Source organism: Amblyomma maculatum, chromosome 9, assembly GCF_055883805.1.
Source record: "Amblyomma maculatum isolate TAMU_Amacu chromosome 9, ASM5588380v1, whole genome shotgun sequence".
Lineage (NCBI taxonomy): Eukaryota > Metazoa > Arthropoda > Arachnida > Ixodida > Ixodidae > Amblyomma > Amblyomma maculatum.
In genome coordinates this window covers 31,876,782-31,896,549 of record NC_139352.1, presented here as the reverse complement: position 1 = coordinate 31,896,549, position 19,768 = coordinate 31,876,782, and the positions used below count along the sequence as shown (strand labels likewise).

General features: G+C 44.3%; 1 protein-coding gene across 1 annotated transcript in view; it reads left to right on the top strand.

Moving 5' to 3' along the window:
• Positions 1-18,786, top strand: part of LOC146178775 (lysosomal alpha-mannosidase-like) — a 43,304-nt gene extending 24,518 nt beyond the window's left edge. Inside the window, exons 9-15 of the mRNA XM_084580027.1 lie at positions 84-202; positions 595-711; positions 1,952-2,024; positions 4,235-4,321; positions 10,842-11,060; positions 13,212-13,343; positions 18,544-18,786. Of these exons, the coding sequence (XP_084436153.1) occupies positions 84-202; positions 595-711; positions 1,952-2,024; positions 4,235-4,321; positions 10,842-11,060; positions 13,212-13,343; positions 18,544-18,786 (990 nt within the window). The remainder of the gene's footprint in view (positions 1-83; positions 203-594; positions 712-1,951; positions 2,025-4,234; positions 4,322-10,841; positions 11,061-13,211; positions 13,344-18,543) is intronic.
• The last annotated feature ends 982 nt before the right edge of the window (positions 18,787-19,768 follow it).

Below are 19,768 nucleotides of genomic sequence, written 5' to 3'. Positions count from 1 at the left end.
CTTCCTGTGATTTGCCCAAAGTAATCGTAATATTTGATGATTTTGCTCATAGGGCAATTTGGTATTTTGTTGCGTTCCCAAAGGGCCCCATAGTCCAAGAGATCCACCAAGTGTTCAACGAGTACATCTCTCAAGTGATAACGCTGCACCGTGATAGCCCGTTCATCGAGTTCACGTGGACAGTGGGACCACTGACAAAGCTGTAAGAATGAATCAGCTGCCTCGTTTAAGATCTCTCATTATTCTCTGTTAGAGTACGATACACATGACGTTGCACCACTCACGAGTGTGTTTATTATCTTTACGTGCACCCGAGTCAATGCAAGCGAGCATTTACAGGCAAACGCAAGCATAGCAACGCAACTGTCGCGACCACGGTATATAGAAGGTGCGCTCACGGGTTCAAGACCCCATAGTGCACAGCACACGAGGAAAGGTGGTCAATAGACTTTCCGCACGGCAATTCACTGACTTAGAAGCAACAAATTAAAGATCAGGAATTAAGGTCCCATAGTCAGCGACAGTGTCTATATCGTCTCTAACAGCGTCTCTACTATTCGTTACTAGTCATTCCCGCTCTATTTTCCTTTCAAGTACGGACAACGAAACCAAGCAAATCTCAGGATGTGACATAATCAGCAAGTTTGAGAGCGACCTCCGAAGCGAAGGATTTTATACAGACAGCAACGGCTGGCGAGACATACGGAGAACGTGAGTACGCTGACGCTCTGCAACGCGAAGGTCTGGCTACCGCGAACATTCATATGAATTCCATGATTGCGCTTCCACTGAAGCGAAATTAACCCGATGCCGAACTAAGCTGCCCATTTAGCCTACGGGAAACCAACAAACTAAAGCAAAGCAATGTCCCTTCAAAGGAGCGGTGTAATAATCTTACTTGCCTCACTCCGACGAACAAGGTATCGCAGTGCAGCATTTAACTACACCAGCAAAATTAAATTGGCGGTGTTTTTCCCTATAGATCGCAGTGCAATAGCAGAGAGCCTTGACGCTCTGATTACAAAAATTGCAACAGCGCTGCTTTTTTTACTCACTAGCTTTACTGTTTCTTGACAACTGCTTGTTTGAAATTCTGATTAACCTCATATATTGATCAGGAAGCCATCACAACGTTGCTTCTCTACATTATGGGTAAAGCACAAGATAGGCTATGTTAATAAGGTTCTCAATTATCACTTCATAGAAGTGTCCTTACGCCAGAAGTTGAAGAGAAGCTTTGAAAGCCAGCGAACGATCGGACAAGTGGCTTTGCCAAGGAGCGGGAATACGTTTTACCAATAATCTTCGAGAAAGATTGCGGAAATGTTACCAAAAAGAAGCAAAGGTCAGGTGTAGAGGATTTTTAGAGGCGCTGGCCTGCTATTGCATGTTCACGTGGTATGTTCACTTCGACGCCGCTCCCGTAGGAGCTTACGCAAAAGTGTTTTTACGCCGGCGAAATGATACTAGGTGTGCGTATGCAAACCTATTTATAGCTGTATGTCTCATGCACACTTGATGCTGTGACGGCCTGACAATTTAGAATTCCCGGTGGCCCAATATTAACTAGAGATAACGCTTCAAGAACGCTGAACGGGGGCCAAAAATTATAAATTATACTTTGTTTATGAAGTGACGTCGCTTCTATTGTGGATATGATGCGGACTCAGAGCAATTGCATTATAAGATAGATTGCTATTGAGAGTCGGCATATTTGAGCTAGCAGTGCGAATGTTCATCTGTACATTGTTCAGAGGTATATACTGTCTAGATCATATATATTCGGGCTACATGATTTGCTTCCGTTTATTGTCACGGATCCCGATATTACAGCTGAGAGCCTTCATATCCCGCTAAAAGCGAGTATACATTTATGGCTATGATAGCATCTCTAGTATATTACGAACACCCCAGATATGTTATTTAGATACATTTCTGATCTTGTAAGCAGGGTGAAAGTCAAAGAGGGAAACCTTCAAACGCCTGGAAACTACTACCCCGTCGTATCCTGGATCTACATTAAGGTAAACATTGAGCGCTGCTCGCAACACTGTCTCAGCAAGCGAATGACGTGAAACGGCCAGTTTTCTGACCACATTCTGAGGCAAAACATACAATGAGCTCGCTGCACATTTCACAGCAGCCTTTAGTCATATAATCCAAGGCACAACGATATGCACGGGGCGGATATTGTTTTTGTTGTGGTGGTGTCTCACAACTCAGATTTGTCCCTGTTTTTCCTTTGTTCCGGAAATTGTAAATAAATATATCCTGCGATTCGAACAAACTTTGTGAAGTCAAGGTCGAGAGGACTACGTGATTAGAGTTTCGAACTGAACAGCCTAGGCTCAGGAGTCCATGAAATAAAGACAATATAGACGCACCACATTTATATTGATAAAAAAGGCCAGAGGCTGCGCCAAACCTATTTCATTTTTTACTTTGTATAACTAAGCAGCCTTTGGAGTATTGTAAAAGCGCGTTTTCTATCGTTGCATTGCCATAATCTATGAATTATCTAGCTTCAATTTGTTGCTGTCGCTCATTTATTATCTGCGTTGCTCGGGCATGTTCTCTGCCAACTTTCTGCACTAAATCACAACCGTGGCTTATTCCCTATAAGTATATATGATATCGCTTTACTGAATTCATAAATACGTCCCCCCCCCTCTCTCTCTTTCCGCATAACAAAATGGTTTCATTCGCATTTACCTGCAATTCTCATCAGCTCGAAGTGGTCGTGGTAGTATTAATACTAAATATCTTACCATCACACATATTATTGCATTTAAATAATCTTTGGTAATGAATTCATGTAACCCTAATATAACATTTGCACAAAAGCCATCTGTACGAGAACGTTTGGTATTGAAGCGTGTACTGCGCGCATCTTTTATTTTTCTTACGGGGCGTCTTAAAACCGCTATTCTGAATATGTCTTTTTCTACTTCATACAGGCTCACCTAACTAACCTCACTAACAGTTAACCACCTACACTAGTACATATATGGAGTATGGTATATAGCGCATGGACTATCTAGGCATAAAATATGGGCGCACACTGCGTGCTGTTACATTGCAAGTCACGAAGTCTTTATTGAGACAAAATTATTTCTTGTCAAGGTTTCTGGACTTATTTTACAGCGAGGGAAGCGTTCGAACCGTACGATACTGCTGGGCGCATGCTGAAGTGAATGGTCTAACCGTTTAGTGCGTGGCGAAACGTTGCTTATAAAGGTTTTCCTACAGTCGTAGCCAGTAGTTAAAACTGGCGTAGGTAACCAATAAGCTGCGCTTCTGAAAATATCATGGTGGCGATTGTGGAGAATTGCAAGGTACATTTTTATAAACATATTGATAGGAACAGTCTATGGTTCCAATGCGGGCAAAAGTTTTCATTTTATGTTGCCTAGGCTCACATTCAGTGATCACAAATTTGCATGTAAAAGAACACCGATATGTTGAAAATACTTCAGCGACAACTTTCGAGTACGGTGCGGTATTTTTACGAGCATGTTGACAGAAATGGTCTAAGCTTGAGATGCCTACCAATACTGTGTTTCTGAAATTTGCACTGGGCTCACAACAAACAATTCAGACTGCGTTAAAAATTCAATGCATCGTGTTTTTGAAAACTGCAAACCAGAAGCCAACAGCAGATCCTAATGTTAAATTACATCCGAGATAAATATGTTCTAGAGCCATTTCGCTAAAAATGTGAAAAATCCTCATTATATCTACGCAAAAAGAAAAGTATTAAACAAAGACACAATAGAAAAGGGTGCGTTTTGAAGTTCAACGTGATACTACTCACAAATATCTGGCCCGGATGCCCTAGAATAAAATTTGTAAATTATCTGTTCATTCGCTGACTCTGAAACCGACCAGAAAGTGTCTGGATGGTCAGCATTGAAGAAAATGTGGAGCTATCAACAGAAATCTATTTTGAGGTGCGAGACTGAAATTTTAAAAGCCCTTTTATAGCTCTTGGACTCTTCTTCTAGGCCAACCCGCTTAAAATTCCCTCCTATAGAACTATATATCCAGAAAAAGAGCTAAGGTCCGAATTTAAAACGTTAATCATAGCAGTACAGCGGCACACTGGAATTGTGCTGACAGCATTGCAAAGTAGCGATGACAGATGCGCAGATAGTATTACGATGAGCTCCCGTACAAGTAGTCGGCAGGAGCCTGTGTCCAGCAGGCATTATATATGTAATCCTACTAATCCCAGGATCGATCCAAGCACCTGCAGTTGATGATCTTTCCGGACCGACCACAAGGTGGCACCAGCTTGCAGGATGGCCGCCTAGAGCTAATGGTAAGACTACGGGCAGAGCAACGATGATTCGCCGCACTTGCACTGCGTCATGGTGACGTCAGTGCCGCAGTGCGCTGTTTCGTTCTGCGGAGAAATGACAATTACGTGGCCGGTGGTATCTTTTGTTATCGTCATCATCACGAGCGATTGCCATGGACATAACTGGCTTAAAATAGCCCCGAATCATGCATCATGGGAATGGCCAGGCGGGGGAGGGGGGGGGGGGGGGGGGGGGGTCAGAATGCACCTCGAATTATTTTGAGCGCTGCTACCCCTTTTTATTTTCTAGCGGTCTTATAACATCCGCCGAAAAACATTTCTGACTACGCCACTGCAGTGTATAGTATACGCCTTTACTTGTTCATTGCAGCGGCATTAAACCCATTTTTAGAATTTGCTGAGGTGGCTTGAAGCCTACTTCGAACAAGCGCCCGAAAGCAAACTATAGCAACCGTTGACTTTCCACGTAACGTTGGAGAATCAAGACCTCACACAGGGTGGTGAACTCCATTGTAATGGTGGTGACGGGCTAACTAACAAATTTTTGCAATCCTGTAGCTATGAATAAGTGTATTGGCCGCCATCGTGAAATAAAGAGACGGAGAAACGGACGAGAGACCGATAAATGTATGTCGTAAAGCTAAAGCTTTCAAAATGCTAGAGACATTTACGACTGCTTAGGAGCACTCGGGCTGTTTTTCGCTGTATAAATTCTTCGACTTCAACGTTTTTGGCTTTCCGCCTCAGCCTCTCAATGCTGCATCTCTGCGTCTCCCTGGAGCTTTTTTCGCATCGCCTCAGTCTCTGTTACTCGAACTGCGTCAGCATATCATCGGACGCGTTGAACAGGCCCCCGACGAACACTGCTCTTGGGCGGTCAAATGCATTTTCCCCACACCAGTCGAAGCTCTTTTAAAAAGGCGCACTTCGTCGCTGTGCGCTTATTTGCGGGGACGTCTGCACGCTGGACATGTGTGTACTGACGAATAAATAAGAGAGGGGGAACACACAAGCCTCAATCAGATGATGATAGTTCCCTCTCGGCACTAGTCCCTTTGCGCTTCTCCACGGGTGCTACCTGCAACGGCCTTCGCGAAAAACGTAGTCGTGATCGAACCGCAGCCACGTTTGACGGAGACTAAACCGAGAGTTGTTGTGGCTGTAGGAAGGAGAAAAAATGCCCGGACCTACTACTGGCTTTGTAGTTGAGCCACCTCCACTGCCTCATGCGGACAGAAACGAAAATAGAGTAGAAAGAAAAAAAAAGAAGTATAGGAGAGAAAGACGCGCTGCAACAACAGCCGTCACTCACCACCGAAGCGGTGGCGGGTGCAATGACGGCCTACAACAGACAAACATATGGTGGGAGGCTAGCCCCCGTCGCAAGTGGCTATGACCTGTCTCAGCCCCATAGGCCAGAAGCAGCCACCGGTTCCAAACCGAGAGGTGTTCGTGTGGTATACAAGTCCACATTAAAGATCCTCAGGTAGTCAAAATTACTGCTCAGGCCTCCACTATAGGAACTCGTGTGGTATACAAGTCCACATTAAAGATCCTCAGGTGGTCAAAATTACTGCTCAGGCCTCCACTATAGCACCTCTTTTTCTTTCTTTCTTTCTTCCTTTCTTTCTTTCTTGATTTCTTTCTTTCCTTCTTCCTCTCTCTCTCTTTTCCTTCTTTCTTTCTAGTTTCGCTCCCTACTAGCGCACTTACACTGCACCACCCCGGCGGGGCTAGCGCACTTACACTGCGCCAGCCCCGCCGGGGTGGTGCAGTGGTAAGACACCCGACTACTGTGCCGGAGTACCCGGGTTCGAACCCGACCTCGGCGGCTGCGTTTCGATGGAGGCGAAACGAAGAGGCGTCGTGTGCTGTGCGATGTCAGCGCACGTCAAAGATCCCCAGGTGGTCGAAATTACTCCGTAGCCCTCCACTACAGCTCCTCTTTCTCTCTTTCCACTTTCACTCCCATCTTCCTCCCTTCCCTTAGGCGCGGTTGCGGTGTCCACAGAAATCAAGAGAGACAGTTACCGCGTCTTTCCCTTCCTATAAATAAATCAGTTAAATCAGTTACACTGCGCCACCCACGCCGGGGTGGTGCAGTGGTTACGGCGCTCGTATACTGTTCTCAAGGACGCGGGATCGAATCCCGGCCTCAGCGGCCGCTTTTCGATGGGGGCGAAAAGCAAGGCGCCCATGTGCTGCGCGATGTCAGTGCACGTTAAAGACCCCCAGGTGGTCGAACCTTCCGGAGTCCTCCACTACGGCGCCTCTTATAGCCCGAGTCGCTTTGGGACGTTAAACCCCACAAACCAAACCCAAGCAGCACTTACTCTTTCAGCTTTCACTCCCACCTTCTCTACCTTCTCTTGCGGTGCGGTTCCGGTGTCCACAGAAACAAGTGTGACAGACACTGCGCCTTTCCTTTCCTGCGAACCAATTATTATTATTATTATTCCTTTACGTCGCCGTTCTTGTGTCCACAAAAAACAGATGTTGCAGATACTGTGCCTTTCATTTCCTGTAAATTGAGCGTTATTATCACAACACGTCAGCAAGCTGCTAGCTTCATATTTATTATTTTCTACTAGATCGCATACTCCGTAACTCATTCTACGATGCCTAACCAATACAGCAACTACAGATTAGTGGTGAACGAGCACTCGTTGCTTCTCTGAGAGGAAACAAATACTTTGGTTTAAAAAAAAAAACATTATAGAGGCTTAAACACGGCTTGAACCTTGTTATACGAGGGGAAGCTCCTTTGTATAGCCGTGCATGTTTTACCGAGTTTGTACTCGGTATGACGGTTTCAAGCAGGGAGACGTTCAGTCTGCGATGAAACCTTTAACATCATTTTTTTGTTTCCGTGATTGTTTTTGATATGTCTTCTTAAAGATACATAAATTTAAAATACTAAATTAAAATAAATTGGTTTAGAGTAAATGACAAGACGCAGTATCTGTATCACTTCATTCTGCGATACCTTAACCGCGCAGTAAGGAATGGGGCCTTTCCACCGAAAGCAAACGGGAACTTCTGATTCATCCTGATGCTTGAGACAAGGTGCAAGTGTAGATGGCCTAGTCCCCGCACCACGCATGACTAGACTGAGGAAGCAAGCGACAGGTAATATGCAGTCTCTTTAAGCAGCTGTCATGTGACGGAGAAAGCTCACTAGTGTAAACCATGGCGCAGTCAGTATTCACGTGATTTCGAGGATGACGTCACTCTTTTCGAGGAGGCTTTTACGCTTGTCGCAGCTGTGGTGAAGCGTAGATGAAACGGGCACATGCGGTGTATCTCATCGCGCTTCGCATCCACTTCAGATAACTTGGCCTGTTGCTCGCACCAAAACTTTTTCAGGATCTTTTTTTCCCCGAGCAATTGTGGACTGGAATGCCCTTCCCCACGAAGTCGCCGCCCTCTCATGCCAATCTTCATTTATTGATGCCTTAAAAATTTATTTTCAAACACAATGACCTGTGCTTGTATTTTCTCATACTTGTAAACCCACCCCTTATGTAATGCCTCCAAGAGAGGCCTTTAAGGAAATAAAGTGAAGATCTAGCTCGCGCTGATGAAATAACTTGGAGAATGGTAGCAAGAGTTACGCTCTAAAAAGTCGAAAAAAGAAATGAAAGAAATAGAGTAGGAGCCCGGACAAGCAAAACAAGCACAGCCACGACCTCAGTAGCTCAGTGGTTAGGCGCCCGACTAGTCAATCCAAAATCCGCCGCGGCGGCCGCTTTCCGCAAAGCAGCCGTTTACTGTGCGCCTATCAGTCCTCACCCCCTACCTACTAACCCGCATACACCCGAATGCCTTCACCCCATCTTGTTCCTTGTGCTTTCATCCCACCTCTACATTAACACATATTCTGATGGAGTGCCCTACTGTCCTCCCCTGCCGGGCTGCGTATTTGGGTTCGGAGCTCTCCACCTGGAAGGAATGGGAGGCCTTACTGCGCGCGACGGAACCGCACCGGCAGAAGACCGCCATCACGCGGGGCGCGGATGTGCTACTGCGACATGGACTGTCACGCATCTAGTGCAGAGCAGTGCCTGGCCCGGGTTTGCGGTCCACACCAGTTGACATTAAAGTTTTCTCTCTCTCTCTCTCTCTCTCTCTCTCTCTCTCTCTCTCTCTCTCTCTCTCTCTCTCTCTCTCTCTCTGCCCTTAAAAAAACGCCAATAGGTCGATGTTTTGGCTACATTGTTGCTCATAGCTTTAACCCATTTATGACATTAAAATAAAGCCTGTATGTCTAAGCAATACCTTTATAAAAACATTGAAGGACTTGCATTTTATAAAAAGAAAAATAAACACACTGCTTCACTCTCGCGACCGAGTCGATGACATTATATCATCAGCTGGATAAGGAATGTACATCTCCTCTAATTTGACATTGTTCGGGGAGGCAATGCGTGCCTCCATCAAAATACATTTGTTTACGCGCTAGCGTCCAGCATATATTTTAGATGGCGATATAAACTCACGGAGAGCTTTCAAAAGTCGCTTCATGCCGAGTGAATTGGTTTTAACTCTTGCAGTGGGGCAGTTATCGTAATTTAAAAGCAAATAATTTGTTTGTGCTAGTAGCAACTTAACTGGAGCGCTAATTAGGGCTAGCCGGTGCGTTTATCAACAGGAGTCAAAGGAGCGGTGCGAATGGAGAAGATAAAGATAGTATATATTATACGCTTAACTTTGTGTTTGGGTTATCGGGCCGCGCTATTTGCTTTCTTACCGTTTAGCGGGGTCCTTACGGCAATCCTAATTGCTAAAAGTGCTAGAAGGCAAGAACAATAATTAGCACACGTGCTGCCTTCTGACGTCCTTGTTAATATTCCTGCACACTAATGCTATTAGTTCTTACTGGTGCTGCATGACTATCAATAATGCAGGAAACACTTGGAAAGATAGTTGTTTAAAAATATTTATCGCTTTTATCTCTCGCTCGCTAAGATGTATATAATATATAACTACACAGGGAAAACAAATTAAGAGTTCTGTCTTGATCGAAAATTTTTCAAGAGGGCCTTTAGAAAAAGATATTCCAAAACGCGTTGAAGCCAATTATATGCCAATTTATCGCAGGAATTAGTAATGTATTAAATTTTATAGCATGCCTCGGGTCTGTTGACACTCTTATTTCCGCCCAGGAGACGGGGCAAAAGCGGCATTTTGGGCATTTTACCTTCCTCCTTTCAACCACGCCTTTCCATGTCTACTGGGAGTAATGCCATGTCATAAGCAAATTATTCGGTAATAGCATTTTTTTACACGAGATTGAAAAATGGGCATAACTTGCAAACTTTTATCTTGTTGTGCCCTGTGATCGCTTATGATCCAACACGCGAAGCCGGTAAAAAACAGTATAGCGAAATACGATAGCCCGCTGTCGTAAGTGCTCCAAAGAGTACATTTTCTCCATAATTTGCAGCTTACTCAATACAGTACGGTACTTAAAATTCGGCAATTTCCAGGCCCTGTGTGGCAGCGGCATACGTGGGTAAGCGAGACAGTACCGTCCCAATCCTACTGCATGCATCAAAAACAGAGTTAAAAAAAAACACGTGCTAGTAGCCCTATGGGTAAGCTGTCTCAGATAGTTTTCATCACAGTACGCTGCGGCCGACAGCTAGCTAGACGACTGCGTTCAGGGCCGTTGATAGTGAACATTTTCATTTTGATATCGATTTTTTCATTTCGCTTACGAATATCTCCAGTCTGGTTCATTTTGGAAACATCTGGCCGGCTCAAAAGCCGCATTTTCTTTATGCTAAGCAACAGGTAGAAATGAATGATCCATTTAATACCTGCAGAGGCCCTAAGCAGCAGCTTTGAAAAAAACAAATGAGTTAAGACAGGCCGAGAACACCGAGACAACAAATAATCTGCTTAGCCGTGTCAAACATACGACTAAATATTCTTTCGTTCAGTACTATTAAACTACAGCACTGGATATTCTTCCCGCAGTCGGTTTCCAGAGTCCCTAGTTGAGTTGTATTTTCCCCCTTAGTACAGCAAATTCTGATGTTGCTTGAGAAATTCCTGTTTACACTGTCAAAACCCGCAAAAATATTCTGTCGTGACCACAGAAAACGCCTTGTAGTTTTTCCGACTGCACAGGATGAAAGGTGAAGACTTAAACGTACCCTCAACATGACGTTTAAACTGCCAGAACATAAATGCTGTACTACCCAAGTACTACCTTTTGGCAAGCCTCCAGCGTTTGTGGTGATTGTAAGCATGCGTTGTTTGAAGAGGCAACCAATGTGGATTTTCTCCACTGCCACTCTGTTTTAGGTTGGCTGTCCAAAGAAACTAATCGTAATCAGTGGCCATATCGCCACTTAATTAGCAACAAGATTGGACTTAACGTAGACTTAATGAAGATGCGCTAATACCTGCATACATTCTTTATTAGATCCGCAGTGCACAGATTCCGTCATTTATTCATCTAAAAGCATCTCGTGCCTGTCTTTAAATCTGTTTTGCATTAAAACTGTCGCAGGTACACCGGCGCCACTCCACAAACGATGAGCTAGGAGTCCCCGAGAGCTTAAGCGAGTCCGGACGCGACGGGGAAGGCCTGGTGGCGAGGGGAACGCACCGGCTTTTCTTGGGGTCCCCGAGGGAGGCCGAAAACCTCATGAGGCTGCAGGCTCTGCAGCTGGTCTATAGGCCGGTGCTGCTGTTCGCCCCCGCGCATTGGGAACCCAGGAAAGAGACGGTGAGAACTCCTGATGTACGCTACCCTCAGTACGGTATTTATAAATTCAGGTGAACAATATGAAAACAAAATATAAGAAGTTCGCAACGAAATCGGCGAAGAAAAGGAAGGTTCCTTCGTTTTTTGGACATTTGCAGAGGTATACCAGAAATTATTTACTTTGCACGCAGCAGTGGGAACCAATCACAATTTGGATCTCACCTATAACTGGCTCGTACATTCTAACGGCAAAATAATAGCTGACTGGAAATAAATACCGTATATGCCAGAAAAATCCTACAAGTTCCATAATTTTACGATACGTATTCTGTGCTAAGTACTGGCAATAACGTCACTTGTAGTAGCGCCGCCGATAATGTAGCTCCATATTACTATCTTCTTCAACCCAGGACTCACAACACGCATGATTGCATCAACAAAGTCATTAAAGTAAGTGCTTATTTAGGTGACAAAAGAAGCAGTATCACGATGAACAGTTCTAATTACGCTGAAATGAGCCCGTCTTCATTCAAGCTGAACGATCACATTCGCAGCCACAGAAAGTGAAACCAGTAGACAGTAATGGGGAAGAATAGTCGAATAGAGTTGACATTAGTGTCGTTAAGAGCACAGCTCACGCCCGCGCCCCTGTTTTGGCTGTTTCGTCTTTAACGTCATAGCAGTCGAGAGGCCCGGGACTGTATATGTTTTCCATAGTTTTACATTCAATCCAGCTCCTAATGTTCAATGTACATTTGTCCTGCAGACAGCTAAAAGTCTTGCTCATAGGGAAAACGCACGTTTCCGTGAATGTCAATACCGCTTGCAAGGTGCACTCGCTCATTTTGTGCTTCGAAGTTGCGCTGGCGGCACGGGGTGCCGTCGCGACTTGCTTCATTGTCCTTGCGCGCTGACCTTAGCTGAGATGAGGGGTATAGGAGGAGCATCATTTTCGGTCGCCTATGCCTTGAGTGCCAATAAAAGTAGCCTAACTCAAGCGACTTCTGATGCGCTTAAAAGAAGAGAGTGAGAAGTTTGGGCTTAAACTGAACATTAAAAAGACAAAGATCATAGCGTCTTGCCCTATCAAAGCCTGGAGCATCAAGGGACAAGAAGTGGAAGCTGTGACAGAGTTTCTGTTCTTGGGCTCCAAGATTACCTCGGAAGGAGACTGCAGCCATGAAATTAGGAGACGCCTGCTTCTGGGAAAGAGAGCAATGGTTAGCCTTGACCACCTAGTAAAGAGCAGATACATTAGTCTGCCAACCAAGATCCGTATAACTCGTGCTATGGTCTTTCCAGTTGTGATGTATGGATGCGAGAGTTGGGCTGTGAAAAAGGCTGACCGCCGAAGAATTGACGCATTTGAATTGTGGTGCTGGTGAAGACTCTTGAGAGTTCCTTGGACTGCCAGAAGATCAAATCAGTTGATATTGTCGACCATAAACCCTGACTGCTCATTGGAGGGTCAAATTCTAAAGTTAAAGCTCAGCTACTTTGGTCATCTGATGAGAAGAGAGGAGTCGCTGGAGAAAGATTTGATGTTGGGAAAGATTGAGGGTCGCCGGAGAAGGGGTAGGCAGCGAACGCGATGGTTAGATGGCATCCTCGAGGCACTGCAGATGAAGTCATGTGATGTTAGGAAGATAGTGAGAGATCGGAAAGCGTGGCGTGGCATGGTCCATAGGGTCACGAAGAGTCGGACACGACTGAACCACTGAACTGAACTGAACTGAACTGAATGTTTGCGTTGCGTTGACTATTGATGGGATATCTATTGCTCGTGCACGTTTTCTAGTTCCCGCGAATAGCTTTCTGTGGGCCTTTAACTGTGATTCTCTTCGAGGAAGACTTACATGAACCAACAAAACCAAGATCGTCTTATAAACAGTCAGAAATCTCATTGAACGTGACGCTCGCACGTAAAGGAAACACGAACGGTTAACAAGCGCTATTCATTTATATGAAACATTTATAAAAAAAAACGACTGCATTACGCATGAGGTGCAGTGTCGCTCGCCATACTTAAAGGCCGTGCCCATAATTGCACCTTAAGTGGCGTAGGTGATTCAGAGTTGGCCGAAGCTTGAAAGGTGAATCATTCACCCTCAAATAAAATAAATCTTGTTATTTCCTTCCGAGAAGGTTAACGGTGACCTTTCTTTATTTTAGTTCACGGCATTGAAGTCATCGCTGCCCACTACTGTTCACGTTCTGACACTGGAAAAGTTGCCATCGGGCCAAGTACTGCTTCGCCTCGAGCACTTGGGTATTCACAATGGAAGCGTGTCTGTCAACGTGACAGTAAGTGAATATGGAATATAAACAATCGCTGAGTTGTTCATTTATAACAATCGCTAGGGTTGGGTTAGTCCCATCGAGTGAAATATGCGAAATATTTTTCTTGCTTACACTCAATTTACCGAATCCTTTCTTCCTGTATCACAACAAGTTCTGAACGTATATAACTAATATTCTACTACCAAGTGTACGGGTGTACAACATTGTTGCATTTTCAAAATGTAGGCGAACTTGCCCTTGCAGTTCCATAAGTTAAAATGAAATACTGAATACGCCTTGCTTCGCGAATTTCACTAACTCAGCTGTTTTGACCTTCAGCGAGTATCAGCCGCTTCAGAGCTGCCCACATCAGCCTTAACGCATGCGCTGTCCCGCTTTCAGACAGTGTGACTTGTCGCGCACATGACCACGGTTTGAAGAGGAGGGCACTGCTCACCTAGACAGTGCGCGCTTCGCCATAGATCCGAGCGAATCTGGTTCATCTCAAAAATTACGCAGACAGCCTTGCAGCGTTAGAAAGAAACAAGCTTTCTTTGTAGAGCTAGGTTTAGAAGACTACAACCTTCAGAAACGTTTAACTTTTTTTTTCAGCAGTATAGGGAGTATGCAGCTACATCGCAGTGGCCGCCAATTTCTGGTGCAGGTAAAACGGTTAAAGGCTGTATGAATATCTGATCGCCCTATCGCCACCTGTTCAGGACTGCACTGCTGAAACTGCGCTCTGCGTGACAAATTGGTGCCCATGACGTCACTTCAATACCTCGTAAACTGTTACCGATCGAGGATGTTCAATGTTCTTCAACCACTATACCCTGACGCTGACTACACTCACTGGGCAACTTCCGTTTTTTCTCAGTAGTTAATTAGAGCAAACCGACTCATGCATATTACCGTTCTGAATTCTATCAGCTGTCCATAATGTATGCGCAGCTAAGTCAACTGGTTCCTTCGCGCACACCACTATCATATCCCCTTCTCTATCGTGCTCTTGCACAGCATAAAGGCAAGAGCTGGGCGATATATGTTGCCTTGACAGACGAATTTATGAATGTCTCTATGCATTTCTGAAACAGTGGTTTCAAAGTTTTGGCAAACAATACTTCGGTGATGTTAGGCTTAACGCCACATAAGCAACATGCTTTATCACGCACTTTGGACAGTACAACCCGAGCGTCCACATGACTGCTCCAGTCAACGTCTTCATTCTGTTCTTTGGGAGGTGCTGCCAGCCACTATCGCCATCCGACATAGGTCAGAGATCTGCAACGGCCATTGTGGCTTAGGTGCATCACAGAACTTCAGCTAAAAGGTTATGCACCACTGACAATGATCCGAAAATAATTAGGCTGTGTCAATTCCTGGTTTTGACAAAAGCACAAAATCTTTTTGTCTGCAAGCCATTTCGAACTGCGGACTTGCATGACAAAAACACGGTGATACCACCTTAGTATTCAAGGCAAGCATACTTATTTCTTTTTATTGTAATAATATAAGTTATATTTTTCCGTAAATGGCACTTCTCAACAGAAGGGCCCTGCATTGCACCGCTCAGAGAAAGATGTCACGAGGCATGCAACAAGATCGTCAATGAATGGAAGTAAAATTATCAATTTGTTTTTTCTTATTTTCCCTTAGTTGATACGTATAGCCAAAAGTAGCTATCAAGGGAACCAGTTTACTATTAGTGTGGTTCATGTCAATAAATGCAGAAATGGACGCTACCCGGTCATCCGGTTTTACTTGCCTTAATAATTGGAATTATGACTCCGTGTTCGCTCCTATAGCGGTATTTTTTTTCTTGGTAGGAGTGAGGCGGATGTGGATCAGAATCAGTCATAAAATAATTCAGTGGCTTAGCTATATGTGAGATAAACGCAGAACTGCTTTCAGAAAGATAATGCTACTGCTGACGCGGGATAGCATAACTAAATCCGAATTGAAACAAAAGTTGGGAAAACAAAAGCGTATTATTACGCTTTAATTTTTTATTTACGATAGCAATTCCTCCTCATACTATTCTGGTCCCTGACTCGTTCTGCTGGTGAGCTTTGAGATTGCGGATTATAACTGATAAAACACACTGGTAAGATGTGTGTACTAACTGTGGCATATAGTCCACATCGTGGCTCACGCAGTTCCAAGCCCTCCGTAATCTTGGGCGTAAAGTTGACCCACAGTTTCGGGGCTTAACGCTCTAACAAATCGCTATTATCTCAATACCTGTAATCAACGATATATAGCGTCAGGGAGAGCCTGCGTAGTCTGGTCCTTGTTACGCATATATATTTTACACAAGCAAATTATTTACGCTTATTCTTGTCTATTGCGAAATTGTGGGCACATTGCAGTTAAGGTAGTAAAATAACGACAATCAGGGCTCATCTCAAGTTCAGCATTTATTAGTATCATTTGACAACGTTAGTAGCTTCCGTCAGCTGGTTCACTTTTATACCCCCATTCGCCCTCCTACACTCACCCCTCACCGATATGCAATTGCGCTGCTCACTTATGCTTGATAGTGAAAATGTAGAACGTTTTTGAGGATCTCCGGAAGGGAGTAGGCGAAAGGGGGGTCCCTATTTTTGCGCTTAAATGATCAGTGAGCTCTCCAGTCATATAGTGGCTTTCGTTGAGCAGTAGTGCCATATTCACCGTTGCTTCTTGTCTGTCGGCCGGGCTGAGGCAGAGGGCGCAGAAGTACGGCTGGGTTGGTGGCTTGGGCAGTGCCGAAAGACTCTTAAACACCAGCACTTCACTTAAGATGAAAGACGCCAGGCTTTGAAGCCACGGAACCAGAAGTATGAAAGCCACACGAGGTTCTAATGTCATGTGTAGGAAGTCACATGAACAGTTAACACCATATATGAATATACTCACATTGTGTATAGTGCAGTTGAACTCTCACGCACCCACTATTATTTCCTCGCTGTTGATCGTCAGTTTGACATCGCAGTGGAGAGGCGTGCCGGATCCAAAAGTAGAGTTTGCTCCTTTTGTAAGGCGAAAGCATTTCTAGGTTCACGGACTGCAGAAATATTAGCACGGAGTTAAAAAAAAAACTCCAGGGAAAATAGAGCCGTTATTGCTCCAATATTCAGCTGAAGCAGCTGAACGCGCAAGCCACTACGCCACGTAGGGCATTTTTTTACTTTATTCCATGAGAAACTTCAGAGAAAGAGCAACTAAACCAGCTCGTATCTAAAATCATCGGGCTGTGTTGTGCAAGCCCGTTATAAATTAATGATTACCAACCATAAAAAACGTATAAAATTCCGGGAGGCACACACAATTATCGAGACGCGGTAACAAACTATAGGCGGCTCTTCCAGGGGAGAGTATTACCTCAACGCACCAAATCGCACTTTTCTCGGAATAGGAACTTCTCTGGTCGTGGTGGTTCAGCATGAAGGTCCCTAATTCGGCTTTTTCATATGCTCAATAGCCCCATTAGCATAAAACATTATAGGGTACATCGCTGTTTTTCGAGCAAGCAAAAGGCGTAGGCTATATCACGCCATATTGGTCAAGTCGGGCCCTAGCAAAACCGATTGTAACTCTCCCTGTCTAGCGTGAGAATAAAGTAGTCATACCAATGACGATGCGATCAGTGAGAATGGTAATGATCATAGTAGCGATGGCAATGAGAGAGCATTGAGTTGGTAGTGATGTCGGAAGCGATAGTGATGATAATGATAATAGGGATGACAATGACCATCCAGGTAGGGAAAGAAGTAATGAAAAGTGGGTTTCGCCAATACCTCGTTTAGGCTGACCTAATCGCAGTGCTGTAACATTTTTTACCAGAAAACCTACGGCGCCAAGCTAATATTGAGTATTGTTTTGTGTATTATATGTTTTTATATATATAAAATGAGTGTTCTTGTTAGGCGCAGCATCATTTTTTAACTTCAGAACAAATAGCTGAACCTATGAATATGTGCAAGGCCTAATCAAACAATTTAATTGTAATGCATGGTATATTTAATGCTGAATTGAGAAATCATCTATTCCACACAAGTATAAGAAGCAAGAGCTAAGGCGATGGGCTATTTTTGGGACAGTGCCGTGGGCCAAAAACAATGCCGCTCACCGTCGCGCTGTAGCAACCACATATAAATAACAAATAAGACCTGTAAATAACAGATATACGGCTGTTGCATGCCTCGGAGGTACCCAAAACAAGAAAGAAATCATTGCATTGGAATATCACAAAAAGGAGGCTATACGTACTTGTTTTTTTCTGGGTAATTTTATTTACATGTAGTTCTCAATGTATTTTAGTATTCTGTAATTATCACTTCTCCAGGCTATTTTCACATGTGTCCGCATTATTGGAATGGAACAGAAGTGTTCCATCTACTCAAGCTTTCTTTCGGTGCGCAAGAAGCTGCCAAGGAATATAGACCTAAATAAAGTGAAATCCATTCACAAGCGATTGAAGGAAAAACAAACCTGAAAGTGATATCTGCGTTCGTGGCTCGTAAAGAGATAGAGACAGCCTTTAAGGAATGGCGGCATGCCAATCTTGAAAACACGCAAATGTCAGTGGCTTGTATCGTTTGCAAGTTTGGTGAGAAAAGAACGCGGCTTATTAATAAAGCTACGAGATCAACTCCCCACTTTTCGACATGTAAGCATCAATTTAGAGAAAGGGTAATTCGTTATGTATTCTCTATCGCATTACTTCGGCAGTGCATCCCATAGGATGTAATTCTGTCATCTGTAGAGCCCGATTTCAGTCATTTTGTAGATGCGATGCTGCTTATAAAAATTAATGCTTTATTGAAACGTCGTTCACTCCGGAAACATATTCTTGATATTCTTTGGAAAATACACACGATCTAGTTTCGTATGCATATTCAGGCTTCTTGGAAAGTTTGTTCTTCATTTTTTCTCGTTTCCTTTTTATTTTTAGCTGTCACTGTTCGTACTTGCCGACTATTTTGACTTTGTGTCAGTGTTATAAGAATGCAGCTACAAGTTTTACCAAATGATAGGTGCTCTAATCTGTGTAAACATGTTATCACATCTATAGAAAACTAAGCTCATCATGTATGATATATGTAGTCATTGATTACATATTTATTTATCAATTTACGCAATATATTGAAGAATTCATACATACTGAAGAATTTTTTATTTGATATCTTTATCGCTCAATGTTTAAATAATGGCCTAACTATGGCGTGTACAATGCGTGCAGCAACTCCTCGCAGGCTACCGATTGAACGACGTACGGCCGGTTACACTGGCAGCAAACCAGTACTTGCCGGGCCCGACTCGCCAGCGCTGGCCCGCACCAAAAAGCGGCCAAAAACTACGCCGTGCTGGAGACCTGGGTATGGCCGCCCCGAACACCACATCAGCACGTGACACTGGAGACACAATTGTGAGGCTCCACCAAGGACAAATAGCTACCTTCTTGGTACGCCTGGATACCGCCTAAGTCGGCATCCATACGAGTGTGCCGTGCGAACGCATTCTGAAATACGAACACACTGTCATTTACGAGCTAACTTCAGTCAGATTCTCCATGTTCTGCCTCCTCCAATTAGGCTGATGATGGACCAATAAAAATCTCCGCCATGTCGCACATGGCGCGCGCTCTCTTACGTTCTTCTGTATATGCAGTAATAAAGGGTCGGAATTGATGGCATTGACGTCTTTTTCTGTTCTTGCGAAGTCATCATCATCATCATCATCAGCCTGACTATACCCACTGCAGGGCGAAGGCCTCTCCCATATTTCTCCACTTAACCCGGTTCTGTGCTAGCTGCATCCACTTGACCCCCGCGAACTTCTTAACCTCATCCGCCCATCTAACTTTCTGCCGCCCCCTGCTACGCTTTCCTTCCCTTGGAATCCAGTTTGTTACCCTAAGCGACCATTGGTTATCCTCTCTTCGCACTACATGTCCTGCCCATGTCCATTTCTTCTTAATTTCCACTAGAATGTCGGTAAAGTGAGTTATTTCTCTGACCCACTCTGCACGCTTCCTATCTCTTAATGTTACTCCTACCATTTTTCGTTCCATAGCCATCTGGGTTGTCCTCAACTTAAATAGAACTCTCTTGGTTAGCCTCCACGTTTCAGCGCCATAATTCAGCGCCACGTTTCAGCGCCAATACTTCTTGCGAAGTATTTTGCTTTGTATTGCTTTTGCTGGCAGTATATTCTCTTGGACCGGATTACCTTTTATATATTTTATTTGGTTTGGTTTCGGGGCGCTTATTGGGCTTACGCGACTCTGGCTATGAGGGACATCTAGTTGAGGGATTCAGAAATTTTGACCGCCTTGGGTTCTCGAGCACTGACCTCACAACACACAAGGATGCCTTGCTTTTCGCTTCCCTTTCGGCAGCCAACAGCCCTCATCACAGAGCAACTGCGGCGGGGCACTAGCATTTTAGTATGTCCATATTCTTTAT